This window comes from Mastacembelus armatus, chromosome 3 (genome assembly GCF_900324485.2).
Source record: "Mastacembelus armatus chromosome 3, fMasArm1.2, whole genome shotgun sequence".
NCBI lineage: Eukaryota > Metazoa > Chordata > Actinopteri > Synbranchiformes > Mastacembelidae > Mastacembelus > Mastacembelus armatus.
The window spans coordinates 14,208,964-14,228,571 of NC_046635.1; the positions used below are offsets into that span (position 1 = coordinate 14,208,964).

Below are 19,608 nucleotides of genomic sequence, written 5' to 3' on the forward strand. Positions count from 1 at the left end.
GCATATTGTGAAAAAGTTCAATACTGGAGACTCATGGTTTCACATTCTAATCAGCTAATTAACTCAAAACACCTAGAAAGGCTTCCTTTAAATGGTCTCTCAGTGTGGCCACACAATCATGGGGAAGACTGCTGACTTGAAAGTTGTCCACAAGATGATCATTGACACCCTGTACAAGGAGGGTAAGACGCAACAGGTCATTGCTAAAGATGCTGGCTGCTGTATTCATCCATTTTCTATACCCGCTTATTCCTTAACAAGGGTCACGGGGATCTGCTGGAGCCTATCCCAGCTCTCATTTCGGGTGGAAGGCAGGGGTACACCCTGGACAGGTCACCAGTCCATCACAGGGCCACATATAGACACACTCCTATGGGCAATTTGGAGTCACCAATCAACCTAACATGCATGTTTTTGGACTGTGGGAGGAAACTGGAATACCCGGAGTAAACCCACGCAAGCACAGGGAGAACATGCAAACTCCACACAGAAAGGCCAGGTTCCATGATCTTCTAGCTGTGAGGCATCAGTGATAACCACTCAGCCACCATGCTGCCCGCTGGTGTATCCAAGCACATTAATGGAAAGTTGAATGGAAGGAAAAAATGTGGTAGAAAATGGTACACAAGCAACAGGGATGACTGCAGCCAGAAGAGGACAAAGCCCAGCAAACAATTTGGGGGAGATTCACAAGGACTGGACTGCAGATGGAGTCAGTGCTTCCAGAGCCACCATGCACAGATGTATCCAGGACATGGAGGGTGCTCAGCGGTCCAAAGTTCTCTTTTCAGATGAAAGTAAATTTTGCATTTCATTTGGAAATCAAGGCCACAGCGTCTGGAGGAAGAGAGGAGAGGCACAGAATCCAACTTGCTTGAGGTCCAGTGTAAAGTTTCACAGGCAGTGGTGGTTTGGGGACCCATGCCATCTGCCGGTGTTGGTCCACTGTGTTTTATCAGGTCCAAGGTGACTGCAGCCGACCAGGAAGTTTTAGAGGACTTCATGCTTCCGTCTGCTGACAAGCTTTGTGGAGATGCTGATTTCATTTTCCAGCAGGGCTTGGCACCTGCCCACATTGCCAAAAGTACCAGTGGTATCCTTGTGCTTGATTGGCAAGCAAACTCGCCTGACCTAAACCCCATAGAGAATCTATGGGTTATTGTGAAGAGGAAGATATATATAAATATACATAGATACAGACTGACAAAGAGGTGATGGCTAACCAATTGGACATAGTAGTGGTGGACAAACAGCAGAAGAAGGAACATTAGAAGCTTGAGAAATACCAAGGGCTGAAAAAAGAGCTAGAAAAGATGTGGAAGGTGAAGGCAACAGTAGTCCCTGTGGTAATCCGCACCCTCGGGGCTGTGACCCCCAAACTGGGAGAGTGGCTCCAACAGATCCCAGGAACAACATCAGAGCTCTCAGTTCAGAAGAGTGCAGTGATAGGAACAGCTAAGTTACTGCAAAAAACCCTCAAACTCCCAGGCCTCTGGTAGAGGACCTGTGATTGAGGAAGACACACACCCCCACCACCCGTAGTGGTGAGAGGGGAACTTTTATATATATATATATATATATATATACACACACAGTGGGTACGGAAAGTATTCAGACCCATTTAAATTTTTCACTCTTTGTGTCATTGCAGCCATTTGCCAAAATCAAAAAAGTTCATTTTATTTCTCATTAATGTACACTCAGCACCCCATCTTGACAGAAAAAAACAGAAATGTAGAAATGTTTGCAAATTTATTAAAAAAGAAAAACTGAAATATCACATGGTCATAAGTATTCACACCCCTTTTGACAGTGACACTCATATTTAACTCACATGCTGTCCATTTCTTCTGATCCTCCTTGAGATGGTTCTGCTCCTTCATTGGAGTCCAGCTGTGTTTAATTAAACTGATTGGACTTGATTAGGAAAGGCACACACCTGTCTATATAAGACCTTACAGCTCACAGTGCATGTTAGAGCAAATGAGAATCATGAGGTCGAAGGAACTGCCCAAGGAGCTCAGAGACAGAATTGTGGCAAGGCACAGATCTGGCCAAGGTTACAAAAGAATTTCTGCAGCACTCAAGATTCCTAAGAGCACAGTGGCCTCCATAATCCTCAAATGGAAAAAGTTTGGGACGACCAGAGCTCTTCCTAGACCTGGCCGTCCAGCCAAACTGAGCAGTTGTGGGAGAAGAGCCTTGGTGAGAGAGGTAAAGAAGAACCCAAAGATCACTGTGGTTGAGCTCCAGAGATGCAGTAGGGAGATGGGAGAAAGTTCCACATAGTCAACTATCACTGCAGCCCTCCACCAGTCGGGGCATTATGGCAGAGTGGCCCGACGGAAGCCTGTCCTCAGTGCAAGACACATGAAAGCCCGCACAGAGTTTGCCAAAAAACACATGAAGGACTCCCAGACTATGAGAAATAAGATTCTCTGGTCTGATGAGACCAAGATTGAACTTTGCCGTTAATTCTAAGCGGTATGTGTGGAGAAAACCAGGCACTGCTCATCACCTGCCCAATACAATCCCTACAGTGAAACATGGTGGTGGGAGCATCATGTTGTGGGGATGTTTTTCAGCTGCAGGGACAGGGCGACTGGTTGCAATTGAAGGAAAGATGAATGCGGCCAAGTACAGAGATATCCTGGAAGAAAACCTCTTCCAGAGTGCTCAGGACCTCAGACTGGGCCGAAGGTTCACCTTTCAACAGGACAATGACCCTAAGCACGCAGTTAAAATAACAAAGCAGTGGCTTTGGAACAACTCTGTGACAGTTCTTGACTGGCCCAGCCAGAGCCCTGTCCTGAACCCAATTGAGCATCTCTGGAAAGACCTGAAAATGGCTGTCCACCAACGTTCACCATCCAACCTGACAGAACTGGAGAGGATCTGCAAGGAAGAATGGCAGAGGATCCCCAAATCCAGGTGTGAAAAACTTGTTGCATCATTCCCAAGAAGACTCATGGCTGTACTAGCTCAAAAGGGTGCTTCTACTCAATACTGAGCACAGGGTCTGAATACTTATGACCATGTGATATTTCAGTTTTTCTTTTTTAATAAATTTGCAAAAATTTCTACATTTCTGTTTTTTTCTGTCAAGATGGGGTGCTGAGTGTACATTAATGAGAAATAAAATGAACTTTTTGATTTTTGCAAATGGCTGCAATGACACAAAGAGAAAAATTTAAAGGGGTCTGAATACTTTCTATACCCACTGTGTATATATATATATATATATATATATATATATATATATATATATATATATATGTATATATATATATATTATATGCATGCCACCGTACATATTATACTGTATATTATAATTTTCATCAGCTTCATTACTATCCAAGCCTAGATATTGAATTATGTCTGACCATGATGAAAAGCTGTAGAGTTTGCATGGAACACATTGTTAATCTTGCAAAATTTTTAAAACTTGCACAAAAAGTGCATGGACCTAAGGCAAAATTAGACACTATTTTCTAAAAGGAAATAAGAATAACATGATTCAGAAGGCAAAAGATACAATGTAGACCCAATATAGACCCTTTATAAGCACCAGAGGGGCTATGGTTGACCAGTCACTACCATTATTCTAATGGACTACCATTTTTGAACACACTTACACATACTCTATCGTACCACAAGACCCCACGGATGTAGGGTGGCATGCAAGTTACAGACTTTCTCTTTCTAATGGTAGCTGAAGACAACCAGTGCTACTTTAAACAGGTCTGAGTCCAATGTGGCAAGTGTAGTCTGATGGGGGCCAAGTGGTGCATGGACCATGTTAAGGGTTCACTGCTCACCAATGAAACAGTTTCACTTCCAGGGCGTGTTCAAGCAAATCGCACTCTTACTCAGTCTGGCAGGAGGAGCACATATGCCCTGTTCTGTTTTGTTAAAATACTGCCCGTTTGCAGGAAACATTTTGGCATTGTGTTGATGTTGTAAGGATTGCCACATATCTGGCAAAGTCCAAGATATTCTCTTACTGAGCTTTGTGTCAACTACAGCAAACTCAACTGCTACTACTTTTTCTCTGTAGGCATTTGACAAAAAAGCATTTAACCAAAAAGGTTATGGTCTGTTTTAGCCAATGATTCTACACACCACCGATGCCCAGGCTACCTTAAGGTCACTTTGGGAAATGTATGCCATTGTGGGGGATAAATTTGTATCAACCATAAAACTCAGGGGCCTTGGCAGATCTGGCATTCATAGAGTGACATGGGTTTGTTTTTCTCAATTAAAATAAACATATAAGCATGCTTGCGCCTTCTACACTCCTAACACTCAGCAAGGAGACCTAAGAACCTGGGCCTTTTCAAACACACATGCACAACTGCAGAATACATAAATTCCCGGTTCAATAATAGATGCAAATCTGACGTAAGTTGTGGATATTGTTGGCTGAGAGGTAAGATTGCCTGGCCTGCACCGAACACTCTCTCATACCCACAAACCATAAGCACACCTTATTCCAAAGTGTGACAGAGGCAGGTGTGCACCAGGGAAAGAGGTATAAATTATTCAAGTAAAGTATTATTCTAAAGGTCCATTTCCATCTGATCATAATTCCAGAGACAAAATCAGGAATCACAAGACATATAGTAAGCCTGTTGTTTGTTATTTAGTTTCTTCTAGTCTACAAAAAGTCTTTGTGAGCCACTACTGGAAGCAAGTATTGAATGACCCAGTTCAGTTATTTCTCTATATGAACAACAAGGACTTTTCTGTGATCTTTAGTACCAACCATTATTTGAGACATGGGGAAGGTGGTATAAGACCAGCCCTGAAATACAAACATATATATTCAAAGCCCTGAGAATTGTATCTTTGTTCATTGTGTATTTGACAATTCCATCTGTTCCCCCCTTTTCACTTCCTTCAAATACAACGGTTTGGTGCATCTGAAGAAAAACCCTAATTTTAATTGGACCTGACCTGAGAATCACTTAACTGCTCCTCTCCTGAACTGCCTCACCCCCTCCTCTCCAAGCCTTCACTTTGTTCCTCACATAGGTCCATTAGCACCCTTCCCTTAGCATCCACAGGCTTCAACAGGGGGCAGACACAAGCTTTGTCTTAAAGACATTCTGAGGACATGCCAAGAAACATTAACCTACTCTACGCACTTCCCCTGGACTCTTTCTGTTCTGCAGCATCATCATTTTCAACCTCTTTTCCTGATGTGTCTTTACTTCCCCTCTACTTGGCTTAAAAATTTATTCAGTTGGCTAAGGCCATGCTCAGGTCATGAGGGATCGAAGGTCATAGGACAGTGCAAAATGTTTGTATGATTGCGGATTTGATCATGCAAAGGTTACAAAAATTACAACACAGTTTAATACTATAACTCTTAAATTTGTGTTTTACCTGTAAGGCCAAACACTGTCTGACATGAGGCATCCATGTTTGTTTGCTTTTTGTGGCACTAATTGTGAGCATTCAGACTGAAAACAGACCTGCATTAAAACAGACAGTGTGTTATGGAGTTAAGTTAAACTTCAGGAACTTTGAGTAAAAGATTCACAAGTATCAAAGCCAATCGGACACCATACCACTGCACAACAGAGTGACTAACAGTGGTTTTGGCACCAGATCTTCACCCAGAGGAGACACTGACATCCCACACAGAAAAATAACATTTGGACAAACTGTACTGTCAGTCAGGGGAAGTCAGTTTTGGAACAGCATCCCAACAAACATGTCCCACTTATTATTCTTTTAGAAAGCACCTTAAACAGTTTCTATCCAAATCAGTCATGTGATCATGTTGACCAATTTTAAATTGTCTTGTGTGCTGTGTGTCTATGTGTTTTATGTATGTAAATGTATATTGTTCCTTTTTGTTGTTCTGTTTTACCTGCCTCTGAACTACAGGTGATAGAGCAGTGGCATTGGCACATGCCATGCTTTTGCAGCATGCATGTCTTGAGTTTGGGAGGTACAGATAAAGTGAAAATACTGTTTACTGTATTTACAAGAAAGAGACTGTAAATTACACTGACTTTCTATATTACATTAATTGCATAATATACTCCTCTCTCATATTTTTCTTTTACTGACTCTCCCTAGTGAGGACTTTAAACTGCCACAGAAAACATATAAAAAAACATTAAACATAAATCTGCAAATTCTCAAAGACTAAGCCTGTCTTAAAGCTAATGTGTACAGACTAGACAACTATAGTGATATAGTTTGTGAGTGCAACAGACTCCTCCAAATGGCCTCTCTAAGAGAAGACTAATTTGACGCAAATCCCCATCTTATACTGTAACTGACCTATGACATACCTCTAGCACCCCAATAACCCACAGGCACATTGCCTGTCAGTTAAAGGGTCAAACTAAGGTGAGGAAAATATAATTGCGTGCCATCTGCATTCTTCAGAACTTCACCCTCCAAGCATCTTCCATTGTGAGCAAGTGACAGAAGCCTGTGTCAGCTGAATATGAGTGAGTGGGAAAACTTTGAGTTTCAGTCATGTATGTGTGAGTGCATTTCTCAATGAGTACGCATTTGTGCCATTGCATGAATCTCAATATTTCAATGTGTGGGAGCAAGCAATGCTTGTGTTTGTGTCTATGAGTATGTATTAATCTTGTCTAAACACCTAACACTCCCCTACCTGCTCAGACAGGGCCATGGGTTAATTCTGGCTTCGGGCATCATGGCTAATAACTGCTCATCAACCGCAGCTTGAACTCTCTGAAACGTCAACCATTACCATAGTAACCATATCACAGAACCAGCAGAACGTTGATGATGTTGCTGACCACAATATTGTGAATGAATATAGTAAAACGTATAAAACTTAGAAAAATGTTATTTCAAATAACAACATGAACATGTCTTTACTGACAAACCCTGCATTCTGTGTGCTGGCAAACAAATACTTTTTCTGCATTCCTGGAGCACTAGATGATAGAAGCATGAGTCACACAGCAGTTAAGATATTAGTTATGTGCATGACTCCAGGTGCATGTGGGGTGACATGTAGCTGCCTCACCCAACTGGTAAAGAGCCAGCGCTGCCAATTACCTGTCATTCACCAACACCATATCACAAATTAATACAGATAGATGATATATAATGAGAAGCTAGCTTTGCAGCTTTTTAAATGTAGAAAATAATCAAAAGTTGAAGGGAAGGATAGCAGCATGAAAACTTGCTTTAACTCTACTCAGATGTGTGAAAGAAGACAAAATGGGCAGTACAAAAATAAATGCAGTGAGAGAACACTGCATTATGTGACCCCAGGCAAAGGAGTCCTGTAGCTTGAGTAAATGAGGTGATTAGCAGGGATGGTGTGGGCTGTCATATGTCAGACACTGAGCTTAAAGTACAATTACCTACTCATATGTCAATCAGAGGCCCACTGAGGTAGTCGACCAATAGATCAAACATGCTATACAATGAGCCACAACGTCAGAGTGTAGCGTTCATTCTTATATGTGTGTGACCTTTTACACAGATATACCAGTGCCTCTGTGACAATGGGCAAATAGCCAACATACTCCCATACCTTTGTGACATCTCCATCTCAGGTGATATATAAATCAATTATAGATAATTGCAGTGCGAGAACAGAACACAAGAACATAACAGTGCATTACAATGGCCAATCAGTGTTTTGAGTGATTTGTCGCATGACTAGTGATACAATACAATGTTCTCTGGGAAATTCCCAGACACATAACAGTATGTCAGGTCCAAAAACTGTGACTGACATTTCATATTAAGCACTCTCCTTTGTCACCGATCAAAGTTTGTTTTTGAAAAATCCTATGTGGATATCACCAAGATTTTTTAGTGCTGAGGGCAGTGCCTAAGTATGTCTGCACTTAACAAAAAACTCCAATAAAGCTCCTTAAACAAGGAAGGCAGAAAAAGCTTGGGCTTTACAACGTGCTGTTGGGATATCTAACATAGTATCCAGGCCCCATAGAGCTACTGGGAATCTCTAGGCTTTGCCCCCCTGGGTCAGTCCAATACAGAGGTCTAATTAAAAGACCATTCAGGATAACCACCTTGTCTTTTACAGACCTTATAAATCTAGTCTAGAGTGGCCTATTCAGGGGGTGGAAGAGAGGTGGGGCAACAGGCCAATGCAGACAGGCGAGAGAGTTAGAAGGAGAGAATAAGAAGGGGTTGACCATGGGATGTGGGCCATTCTTTCTTCTTTACCTCTTGCCTGAGACAATAGAACTCACTAAGAGTAAAGGACCAGAGGGTGTGACAAGGTAATGATAATGTAATGTCCAATCATGAGCCTGAGCTAAGTGAGGGCCCCATAATTTGTTCTCCAGAGTGGTAGTTCAGTGACAGATTGATTGCTCTGAGGGAGAGTGATGATGTGACATATGCAAAAATGGAGTCTCTGACTGAGAAATTGTCTGAGAAATCGTTAATCAAAATGAATTAAGTAATGGAAAGACCATATATACAATACTGCAAACCCTGGTGTGTATTTGGCTTATAATATCTCAAAATGGCTAAGCCAATTAAAAGTTTTTAAGCTATAATGATGGGGAATTCAGGCTTACAATACTACAATGTGTCTAAAAAGACATGGGTTATTTCCTGGTAATCTTTGCCATTCAAACTGGCTGCAGGTTAAGTGTATGACTTATAGCTCTTTTTCAACAGGTTGTGGCTGCTGCCAGCTGGGGGGAAATGTAAGCAACACGCCCTGAACAAGGCATGTTTCCTTGAGAGCTACTGTGGCATAAAGTGTTACCATTAGTGCAACCCACTTTGCTGTGGGTGCTTAATTTACAAACAATGTGTTTGCAGGTCTACTTGGTTCAGATAACCCTGAACCATCCCTTAATTATGCTGCTATAGGCCTAGACTGCCTGAGGACTCTCCATCAGTGCACTGAGCTCCCCTACCCTATCCTAACACTTCCCCCACTTCCCCTCCCCTACCTCCCACTCATTTCCCCTCACATGTATATTCCATTATTGAATGTCACTAACTTTGTGCTTTCTCTCTCCCCTAATTTGTGCTCCCTCCCTCTCTCTCTCGGCCCTCTCTCTCTCTCTCTCTGTATCTTTTACAGGTGTCCCTGGTCCTGGAGCTGCATATCGCTGACGTGCAGTTACTGGGCCCAGTTACCAGGAGTGTCTATTTATTGGTTATTGTTGCTGTTTCTTTTCTCTCTCCTCTTTCCACTCACCCCAACTGGTGGAGGCAGGTGGCCACCCAAACTTTGCCTGGTTCTGCTGGAGGTTTCTTCCGTTAAAGGGAGTTTTTCCTCTCTACTGTCGCAGAGTGCTTGCTCATAAGGGATTTGTTGGATTTTTGTTAAGCACCCTTTTGTTAAGCACATGACTGTATTGTGATTTGGCGCTATACAAATAAAACTGAATTGAATTGAATGTGAATGGAACAAATGTAATGCCCATAAGCCTAAGTTAAGAGGAGGCTCCCTTAATTTTTTCTAGACCGCAACGGGGGCTGCTGAGGCTAACAGGTTAACTTTAATTAGTCAGTAGTAATTAAAGCATCTGAGAGAAAATACATCTTTCAATTGCAATGACAGTGTGATGTTATGTGATAAACCTTTGCCCTCCTACGATGCTGATTCATCAATAGGTTTGACAGTGTGTTTTTCCTGTCATGATAAGAGAAACGCGCTGCTCAAGGAGAACACACAACCAAATTCAGAAATGCGCTTGGACAACAAAGCAAAATCTGTATAGGACTTTAAAAATACAGCAACAAAGAAGAACCGCTGCAAATTAAGTTTTGTTCATCAAAAAGAAAAAAAAAAAACCCAGGTATGCTAAGTAAATTTGACACATACCTCAATACTGAACTGTTTTCTCTTGAGCTTAAAGGCCAGGTCCTTGTGGTCAGGGAGGTAACTTGCCAGACAGTTGAGGTGAGGCACTTGGTGTACATGTAGCAGGCCTGTGAAGGACAAGGAGAGATCATTCAAGTTTAAAGTGCTTAACAGTGCATCGAAATAAAGTCATTTGTTACACTCGATCAATAACAACTTTGGTCAGAGTTGTGCTGTCTTATTGAAGTAAAAAATAGGAAATTTGCTTTCTTTCTCTGCTTAAAATATATGTTCAAGCCACACTCTGATATACTACAAACTACCACTGTTAACTGCCAAAGTTATTATATCTAATACACCTGTTTTGAAGGAATATGGTTCTCTTCTGGGGTTGCAAGATATCGTTACACATTAGAGGATTATGTAGAGCAGAAAACAAACATAGCACAAGCTATGCATTCCTACAACAGCTGAGAGCTAGCTTTGGAGAATTTTACTCTTCGTCCCTAATTTCTTTTCACTGAAATTACATTTTCATAAATATAGAAAAGTACTGTAAAAAAGAAGTGAACGTGGGAGAAAAAAATTGGAAATTGAGGGAGTAATGGAGAAAGGGAGACAGAGAAAGCGGGGGATGGTGGGTTCTCTTCTTTATGCACTTGGGTGATTTCCCTTTGCCTGATTTGCAGTGACAGGCTTCCCAGCATGCTTTGAGCAGCCCTGAACTGCTCCCACAAACATGCATGCACGCGCATTTGCTCTCTCTCTCTCACACACATACCAGATGCGTTTGCACACAATAAAACAATCATACACAGAAATGTATTTCATAACCATAACAGAACTTCTGCTGGTTAGATAAGCAGAGTGAAAATATATTTTTGAACGACATTCAAATAATATTAACTGCAAATTCCAAAGCACATAAGTTTAATTTGTAGCACTGTCCCTCAAAACATTCTTAAAGTGATATTTAATATTTAATTTTTAATGTCTTCACACGCATGTTGTAAGCTAGAAGAGAAGCGTAATATTAAATAATTTTTGTAATATAAAATAATTTTAAAAATAAATTATGAAAACGCATATGATGAATAGGTTTACAAGCTACCTGCCTTAACAGTGCAGAGGAATGTGATCATTGTGTGTTAATAAAACATGCTACAAGTTAAAATAAAAATCTGCCACTGAATGGTTTAATATTCCTCATCTGTCACAACCAGAGCTATCTAAGCTGTGAATTGGAGGGAGGGTTAAAATCAGAGGAAAAGTGCAAGAATGAGTGGCAGAGTTTTGCCAAAAATACCCCACTCGCTTTAACTGACCTTTATGCATTGGGTGATAGGGTGATAAAAAAAAAAAGACAGAAGAGGGAATGTTAAAAATTTGCAGGAAAAGTGCTGGTGAAGACTTGGAGAGTAAAGACTATGGTGCCTCTCCCTTCTCTCCATTCACCCCTTAGTCTCCTCTCCCCTACTGAGAGCCTTACACTCCATTTATTAACAGAGCATGCTGGCCATGCTGGAAACACTGAGCGAGGAACAGAGAGATAGAGGAAGAGAGGAAGAGAGAGTAATGGTGAGAATATCGATTCTCCAGTGTTGGTCTGCCCTACTCCGGAGCCTCAGGGGTATGGGACTAGGATGGAGAGGCTGAGAGAGGTAGAGAGACAGGGGAGGAGAGAGGCTCTGCTGGGGGGGGGGGGGGAGGGAGAGGGGGTACAGAGTAGCAGCTGAATCCCCCCCGGCCTGTCTACTGAGGAGTACGTCTGATTGAGCAGCAGCACACTAACGCACACTGACAACCTGGCCTGCAAGGGGGCTGCCCTGCCTCCATCCACAGCCCAGCCCCAGCCTTAATGCACTGCTTGTGTATATATGTGTGTGGTTGATGGAAAAGAGACAGACAGAAGATAAGTGTGTGTGTATTCTTACCATGGTAATCTTTGCAGAGTGGGTTGGTTTCTCTCTCAGAGCCTTTGAATGATTCTAGGGCTATGGCATTGTCGCATAGCCTGGTTATGCTGCCCATTAGAGCTCTGTCCTGTAGGATTGGGGGACATGAGCAGGTAATTAAAAGCCTCCTGACGGGGCATCGGTGTTGCAATTAAATTAGGTCATCATTTCCCATGGCCAGGTCACTTCTGCCCATGGCTTAGGTGAGAGTGATGTGATATGGAGGTAAAAGAGTTGAGATAGAAGTTCCATAGGTGATGTCAGGGCAGACAAACGAACATAAACCTTATGTCTTCATCTAACAACAATTTTTATGAAAAAGCTGGTGCACTCTATCAAACCCAGTAACAGAAGTGGAGCACAGAGAAGTAGGAGAAAGCAAAGGACGCTTGATAGGGAGAGCTCCCCCTACTGTTTAAGTCACTGACTTGACAACAGAGAGGACAAATCGGGGCGAATACAGTAGACACAAAGAATAAAGAAAAAATTTCCAAAAGGGTGGAGGCAGAGGGTAAAGACAAGTTGAGGAGAGGGAGAGAGAGGGACATTGGAATGGAGGGAGAGAAGGAGTCCTGCATTATTAATCCCTTTGCCTCTTGAATTATTCACATCCTTCTCTCTGTGTTGGCTGCCACCGCCTAATGCAGTTTTCATGCCTTCACGTCTTTCCCCCACAGTTTCTTCTTCCTCTTTATTTTTGTCCTACTTTTGAAGTAATCATATCCCACCAGCCAGTACCACCAACACTTAAAGGGTATTTAAGGTCACTCACATGCAGCAATTAAAGCCAATGCATGAGTTTGGATACCACAAATTATTAACATTGACATTAACATAAATGATACAGTACAATACTACCATAATGTCTATGTAAGTGAGATGGTCAACTCAGACTTTACCCAGTCTATCTAGGCCACAATCACTTTTCTGTGCTAATGCAAATACAAAGAAGAGGCTCCGTGATAAAGAGTCAAAAGTTCCAATATCAGCGGAATCCAAAGTGTCCACACAGACTATATTATTATATTATAGTACAGTAGGCCAGAACAAGTTAAATAGGCTATTCACACGCTCCATATTTCCTTGAGACATGATTTTAAACATGACATGATTTTAAAAAAATGCTCAACTGTACATCTTTTTTGGTTATTCATAAAGGGCTGGAAAACAAGTTGCACTGAAAGTCTTTGCTGGCTTCATTAGCTCAGATTCCATCAGTGTAAATATCCTGAATACCCTGAGCCTCAGCTGATGACCACTGCATTAGAGGTCAAAGGCAGGGCCCAACATTCATTACAAAACAAATGCACAGCCCTTGCAAGGCTAGAAATGCAGGCAAGGGCTTTTCCAGAAAATCCAATTTCATCTGGGAACAGAAAAACACAGGTTCAATATGAAAAAACAAAGAAGATAGGACTAAGAATTGGCAAAGTGGCTTCAAAGGTAACAAATAAAATGTTTCTGTATACTGTAGAGGTTATGGACTAAACTTTTGCATACATACGTAAAAATCATACAATCAGGTATCTGGCATAATTGTCTTACATGTACATTATGTGAGACATTACCCTGAAATAGACCAATTCTAAGATCTTTATCATTTACAAAAATTTAACCATGAAGAAACTGATAGTTTTATTTCAAATAAAGATGCATTTAAAAAATTAAATTTTTTAAATTTACATTTTGGACAAAAAACTTTCTAAACTGATAAAGAAAAGTAAACAAAATGTTAAAAGAATACTGACAGTTGTGAAGATGTATCCCCACCACAGATGATTGGAACGCTGAGTCAAAATATTAGCATAGATCAAGGCAGCAATTAGTTTGAGCAGCAGGTGAAGAGTCCATGTATGCATTTTAGGGAGGAATTTGTATTTTGTGTTTGTGTGTGTGTTTACTTGTAAGCATGGGTGTGGCAGCAGGAGATACTCTAATGAAGGAGGACCATGCTATGACAAGCCTAATTAATGTTTCAGATGGACTGGGCTGCTGTGAGGAAGTTTTCAGTGAGTTACTTAGCTTCCCAAGCTGCTCAATTATGGATAGAGAGGGCAGTATGTTCATGGTCAGCTAGCCCAGTGCTACTAAACTAGACAGTCTTCAAAAGGCCAAATTCTGTTTACCTAAGCAAAGGCACTAGCAGAATGAAGCTTGGCTAGCAAGTCTATTCTTTTTTTTTTAAGCAAAACAATTCTTAAAATCCAAACTGTTGACATTACCTCAAAGCAAACAGGTATGACATGTTAGCAATCTCAGTTTATTAATTGGAATATTTTCTTTCATTAATTAATTTCATTAATGCCCATTTTAACAGCCTCCCTGTTGGCTTAGTCATTCAACACCTGATTCAGTCCAAAATTTCCCCTCACTTTTCTTCTTCCCCCACTCATTCACTTCTCTCCCCAGGATAGAGTTGTGTGGGGGGGCAGATTAAGGGTTTAGAGGCCAGGCCATAGAGGGACAGAGAGAATGCTCCCACCACAGCTGACATCTGCTAGTTACCCTCTTTGCCTTTTTGAGTAGGCCAAGGCCACCGTGGACTGAGCATGTAGGCCTAGAGCCAAAGCTGACAACACAGCTGTTCTAAGTTAAGCATAAACTTATATCTTTGTATAAGGGGGTCACAAATAACACTGTGGTCTTGAGAATGAGGACTACAGGGAAGTAGGGTGAGGCATTTTGGTAGAAAGTCTCAGATGGCTTTCCTAGTGAGTTTGCCTCAGTGGTTGAGTGTCTGGGGGAGAGCTGTGGTTTGCCATATGCCTCAGCAGATGACTCCACCTTCACACTGAGAGGCCAGACTGGACACAGACACATGCATGCAGACTCAGAGTCCACCCCCAATACAAAGACATCCACCCACCCAGAGACACACAAGACTACAAGGAGGTATAACTGTAGTTAATAAAATGCATACAAACAAACACACTGCCATTTTATTGAAGCTTCAAGGAATTAAAGCCCAAACAAATGCAGACAGACTTAGAGCTCTTTGAATGTATACACTTGAGCAATAAGGAAGAAGCATCTCACTGACATGAGTCATATGGTATTAACCCAAAGAAAGTCCCACTACAAAAGGTGTAAAACACTGTGCCCTATTAATGAATGACGTAAGGCAGTTACATTGGCCAAACATCAACCATTACTGTTAAACTGATGTCAATTCAAATTCAGTATTTCATTTATTTCTCTGATGGCAATCTGTGATAAACATGTAGAAAACAGGGGACCAAGGAAGAAGGGGTGAAGAAAGGGAGAGGGTATAATTGTCTCCTGTTGTGACTTTTGCATATCGTTCTGTTACTATGCCACAGTGGTTCCCAATCCTGGTCCTCAAGGAACCCTGCCCTGCTTGTTTTCCAGCTATTCCTGCTGTACCCACAGAAGACAGTATACCACACAGATTGTGAACTACTTACAGATTATTATCAATTGTATATCATTATTTTTATCAGGCCGGCCACTTGTCACTTATGCGCTAAGCTGTATTGTGAGTGTATGCTGATGCTCACAATTTGTGTTAAGTTGTTTTCATGTGTCAAACAAGATCTTACCTGGATGAGATGTGAAGATATAGTAACTACTGCAACTGACAGTGATGACCTCAGCAAAGCACGCAGTCCATAAAGAAAGGTAGTGAGGGCATGTCGGTGTCTAGGGTTGACATGAAAACTCAAGTCATCACCCCAAAGAGCTGAGCCAAGAGAGTGAAGCCCAATGCGCAAGATGTTACGTGACTTTGACTGTAAGAAAGAAAAAGCAACAAGATGGGGTCAGGAATACTAAAGATATGTAAAAAAATCATGTTATATTCTAATAAAGCACATATACATTGAACTCAAAATCACATAGTGCTTATAAAGATTAAGAAGGAACTGCTTTGAATTATTTCAGAAGGGTGCACCTCCCTTGGGTAGTATTCCCAAACTGTGGGAGAGAACGACTGGACAGTCTGCTCAACAGCACAGACGATCAGAACACAGTGCCCAAACGTGACTGGACACAACTGCCCAATCACAGAGGCCATCTGACACATGCACAATGGACCTGTCAGACAGGCTTCCAATATGGCCACCTCCCAGAAAACCCAGCACATTCTTGGCAACACAGCAATGCTCTGCAGCCAAGGGGGCCTGGGTAAGGGTGGAGTGTCTTCCCTTGAAACCCCCCACCCCACAGCGAGAAATCAACGGTAACCCCCTCTCATGAAGACAGAGGAAAAAGTGGCCAAACAGTCTTGGGATATATATCACTGCAACTGAAAAAATGGAGGAGCCTGTCCAAACAGTGAGGTTTTTAACCTTTAGTACAATTGTCTTTTATTTGGGGTGTCTTCAGGATGGCTCCTGATTAGACGTGAGCCAAGAGTGATTAACAAAAGTCTGGCCTAAAATCTGCATTCCCTCCCCCAAACGCTTTATCCCTTCCCCTCTATTATCTCAACACTCCCAAATTCTCCTCTGCCCCACTCCCCATCGTTTCCTCTCCCAACAGTATGACCTAAGCTTTGTTTGGATCTGGATCAGAATCACAGGCATCTAAGAAAAATAAACCTCATTGTTTCTGGGAGTTTTTCACAGTTGGCTCATAGCTTCCCAAGAAAGAACTCTCACATTAGATTCTATAGTCATCCTCCTCTCCACCATTCAAAATAACTACTGCATTGCTATGCCTTCCTATGCTTAAAAATTACTGCTCTGTGTGTCTTTCTCATTTTTAGTTATGCCCTTTCTTTGTTTAAGCAGGTTTTGCCTTCACAGGTCTTAGGCGCACACAGTTTGGACACATGTCCATAATACAGCAGGGGGGAAACTGTGGTAACACGACTGTCGCTCTGGAAACGTAAACAGAGGAAGCCAAACTTAACTCGTATATAGTTTACCCTATAGAAAAATCAGGGAACAGTGCCAGTAGAGTCCAGCCAAGGACCAGAGCCCATCCATATAGACCGGAGCCAGGCCGGGACCACAACCTAATCACCTTGCAGTCTCTATGAAGACTTGCAGTCTTGCTGCCACCTCTGTCCCACCTATCTGAAAATACTCCAGAAATATGAGCATGCAAAATAATCCTTGCTATTACATAATACATAACATAGCTCATATGGATTCTGCTTCTTAATAACAAGACATGATGATAGATTAACAAATAAATGCACACACAATGACTATTACCCATACTGGGCATTCTTGTACCAATTCCCATGTTGCTCTGTGCCGGTCTGCATTCCTGAAATATGCCAACAGCATGTCAGACGGCCATACTGCTTTAATGATGTCAGCAGTTAATCTGGTGTGTGAGTGACAGCACTCAGAGAGGGAGTGTAGGGGCTACTGGCGGTAAATTCTACTGTATGTGTGACAGGGGAGTTGGATCCAGGTGACAGAGGTTCATCAAATGTAGGTGAATAAGATGGACACACACACACACACACACACACACACACACACACACACACACACACACACACACACACACACACACCACACCACACCACACCACACCACACCACACAAGTGGTAACTGTGTAAAACCTTACCTCTGTGTAAAACAAATATAAATGTCAAGACAGACAGATGCACTCAGAAATTTTTGGCATTTTGTAGTGGACTGATGATTATCAAAAACATATGTCAAAGACAGGACACACACAGCTGGGACAAACAGGTGAGGCCAATCCAAGGAGGTGAAAGAGAGAAGAGCTTGGGTTCACAGATAGTGTATCTCTTTTTTGAAAACTGTACATTACACTTATAATTTAAATGCATAACAATTTGACTGGGCTCACTGCAATTAGTTAGGGTACAAGCAGCCATTCCCAACCCGGTATATATTAGTACCAACAAAAGTTCAGTTTTAATGACATTCAGTAAATGTAGAGAGAAAAAATACACATCTGCCAGTTGTGTTCCATCAATGTTTGTGGCAGCTTACTAAAAGCCTACTGCATTTCAGCAAGCTGATATTAATATTTTGTTAAAGTTACAAAAAATTCCCATGTACCAGGATGAAATATTGATGATTTATTGGATATATTTGATCAAAATTTGACTGATAATTCTTTTTTATCAATATAGAGTTAATTATAAACATGCCTTCCTTGAATATACTGTATATAATACTGCACTTGATGCAGTTGATTAAAGGGATTGAGATGTGAAAATATGAAGGAATTGCTGACATGACGGAATTGTTGACCTAAATGGTTCTTGTTCAGCTGTTTTCTCTGCTGAGTCAGGCACAAACGCAAACACAAAGACTAACAGAATGAGTTTGCTGGAAAGCTGTGTTACTTTGATTAAAATGTCTGACAGCTAGAGATACTACACATATCAAGAAGGCTATAGTTGCAGAAAACATATGGCCTTTGAAATCAGGCTAAAAAAACAAATGCAAACAATTTTGTTCTAGTTCTTACCATGGCGTTTGCTAGATCAAATCCCTCCCTGTGTATAACCTCTTGAAGGGACTTCAACAATGCAGAGTAGGACCCAAGCATGAGACTGGTCAGAGCACAGGATGGAAAAGGAGTGCAAACAGAGTAGGAGGCAAAAAGAAAAGGGTTAGTTAGGATATACAAACTGTAATGGAAACTTTTTTTTGATAAAACTGGGACAAGCTGATCTCCACAGTAGCTTAACCCTCTATGACTGCAGCATGTTTCTCCTGACTGTGCTATTCTGGAACCACTGAAGCAGATAGATGATCCATATCAAGAGATCCAATTAATTTATTTGGTTGATTAAATTACAACATGACTGGTTCTCTGTCAGCTCCCTGAGGATCTGACTGTGCCGAGACAGACAGACAGATGAAATGCACATATACACACAATGAAGATGACAAGTGGGAGGTGGGGGAAGGATTAATGGGCTGATATCTCAAATTAACAGGCAACAGCATTTTGGTGTTTAATCAGGGATAAAACGTGCACCACTGACAAAGGGCCTACGGTACCATCAGGGCAACATTTAGCAACAGTAAAGGGATGGATGACTGCTGAGCCAATAGGAATGTTAACCCCATCTTTTTACACAGGCCCTCCACTTAAGAACACCCCACAATTGTAATGACCACACTGCAGTGAGTCACAGTGGGCTGCTATGACAGTTGTCAATTCAACCTGCAGGCTACAAACGCTGATAAATATATAGATTGGTCACACGCCAATAGCTCTGCATAAAAAACAGAAATACACACTCTTGTTGATTACACTTGCACCAAGTATATCCATGTACTCTGTTTCAGTTATTCAGCCCAACAATGGTGCCTCCTGACCCCGCTGGGGCTAATGATAGAGCTGGTTTGGTGAAAGAGGGACACCTACCCTCCTTGGCCTCTTTGCCCATGCCCCTGCATTGAGGCAGGGGGCTGGGATGGTTTGACATGCAGTTGAGGAGAAGGTTATTTCTGGTTGGCAGTCATTGTGTAGAATGGCATTGTGTTTTAGGTACTCCTACTGAGTACCCCTTATTCAGGTACCAAAAAGGTCTAGGTGCTTAGCCACAGGGGCTAGTGCGTCAGCTAATTAGGATCATACACAGGGAAGCTTTTTTATCTCAGTGTTCCTCTTTCAGTGAAAGAAGAAAAAAGAGAGAAGGGGGATGCTTGGTCTTAAACAACAGGATCTGTATCACCTAGAGAGCAATTTGTGCCAATTATGCCTTCAAGTGAAACGAAGCAATTTAACAGCTAGGGTATCAACATGGGGCTGTGGACACGTGCAAAGGGGAGTAGCCTGCTTAGGAGTTTGTGTGGTATATGTGTGTGCGTGTGATGTACTGAGTGTGAGTGTGAGTTTGTGTATGCGTGTCAGTACTGGGGTGGGGCTGGGGGCACAAT

The 19,608-nt window shown here is 41.8% G+C and overlaps 1 protein-coding gene across 1 annotated transcript in view; it reads right to left on the minus strand.

Annotated features, from left to right (window-relative positions):
• elp4 (elongator acetyltransferase complex subunit 4) overlaps nt 1–19,608 on the minus strand; it is a 58,331-nt gene that overhangs the window by 24,453 nt on the left and 14,270 nt on the right. Inside the window, exons 6-9 of the mRNA XM_026320475.1 lie at nt 18,185–18,269; nt 15,321–15,509; nt 11,740–11,848; nt 9,827–9,933 (exon numbers count right to left, since the gene is read on the minus strand). Of these exons, the coding sequence (XP_026176260.1) occupies nt 9,827–9,933; nt 11,740–11,848; nt 15,321–15,509; nt 18,185–18,269 (490 nt within the window). The remainder of the gene's footprint in view (nt 1–9,826; nt 9,934–11,739; nt 11,849–15,320; nt 15,510–18,184; nt 18,270–19,608) is intronic.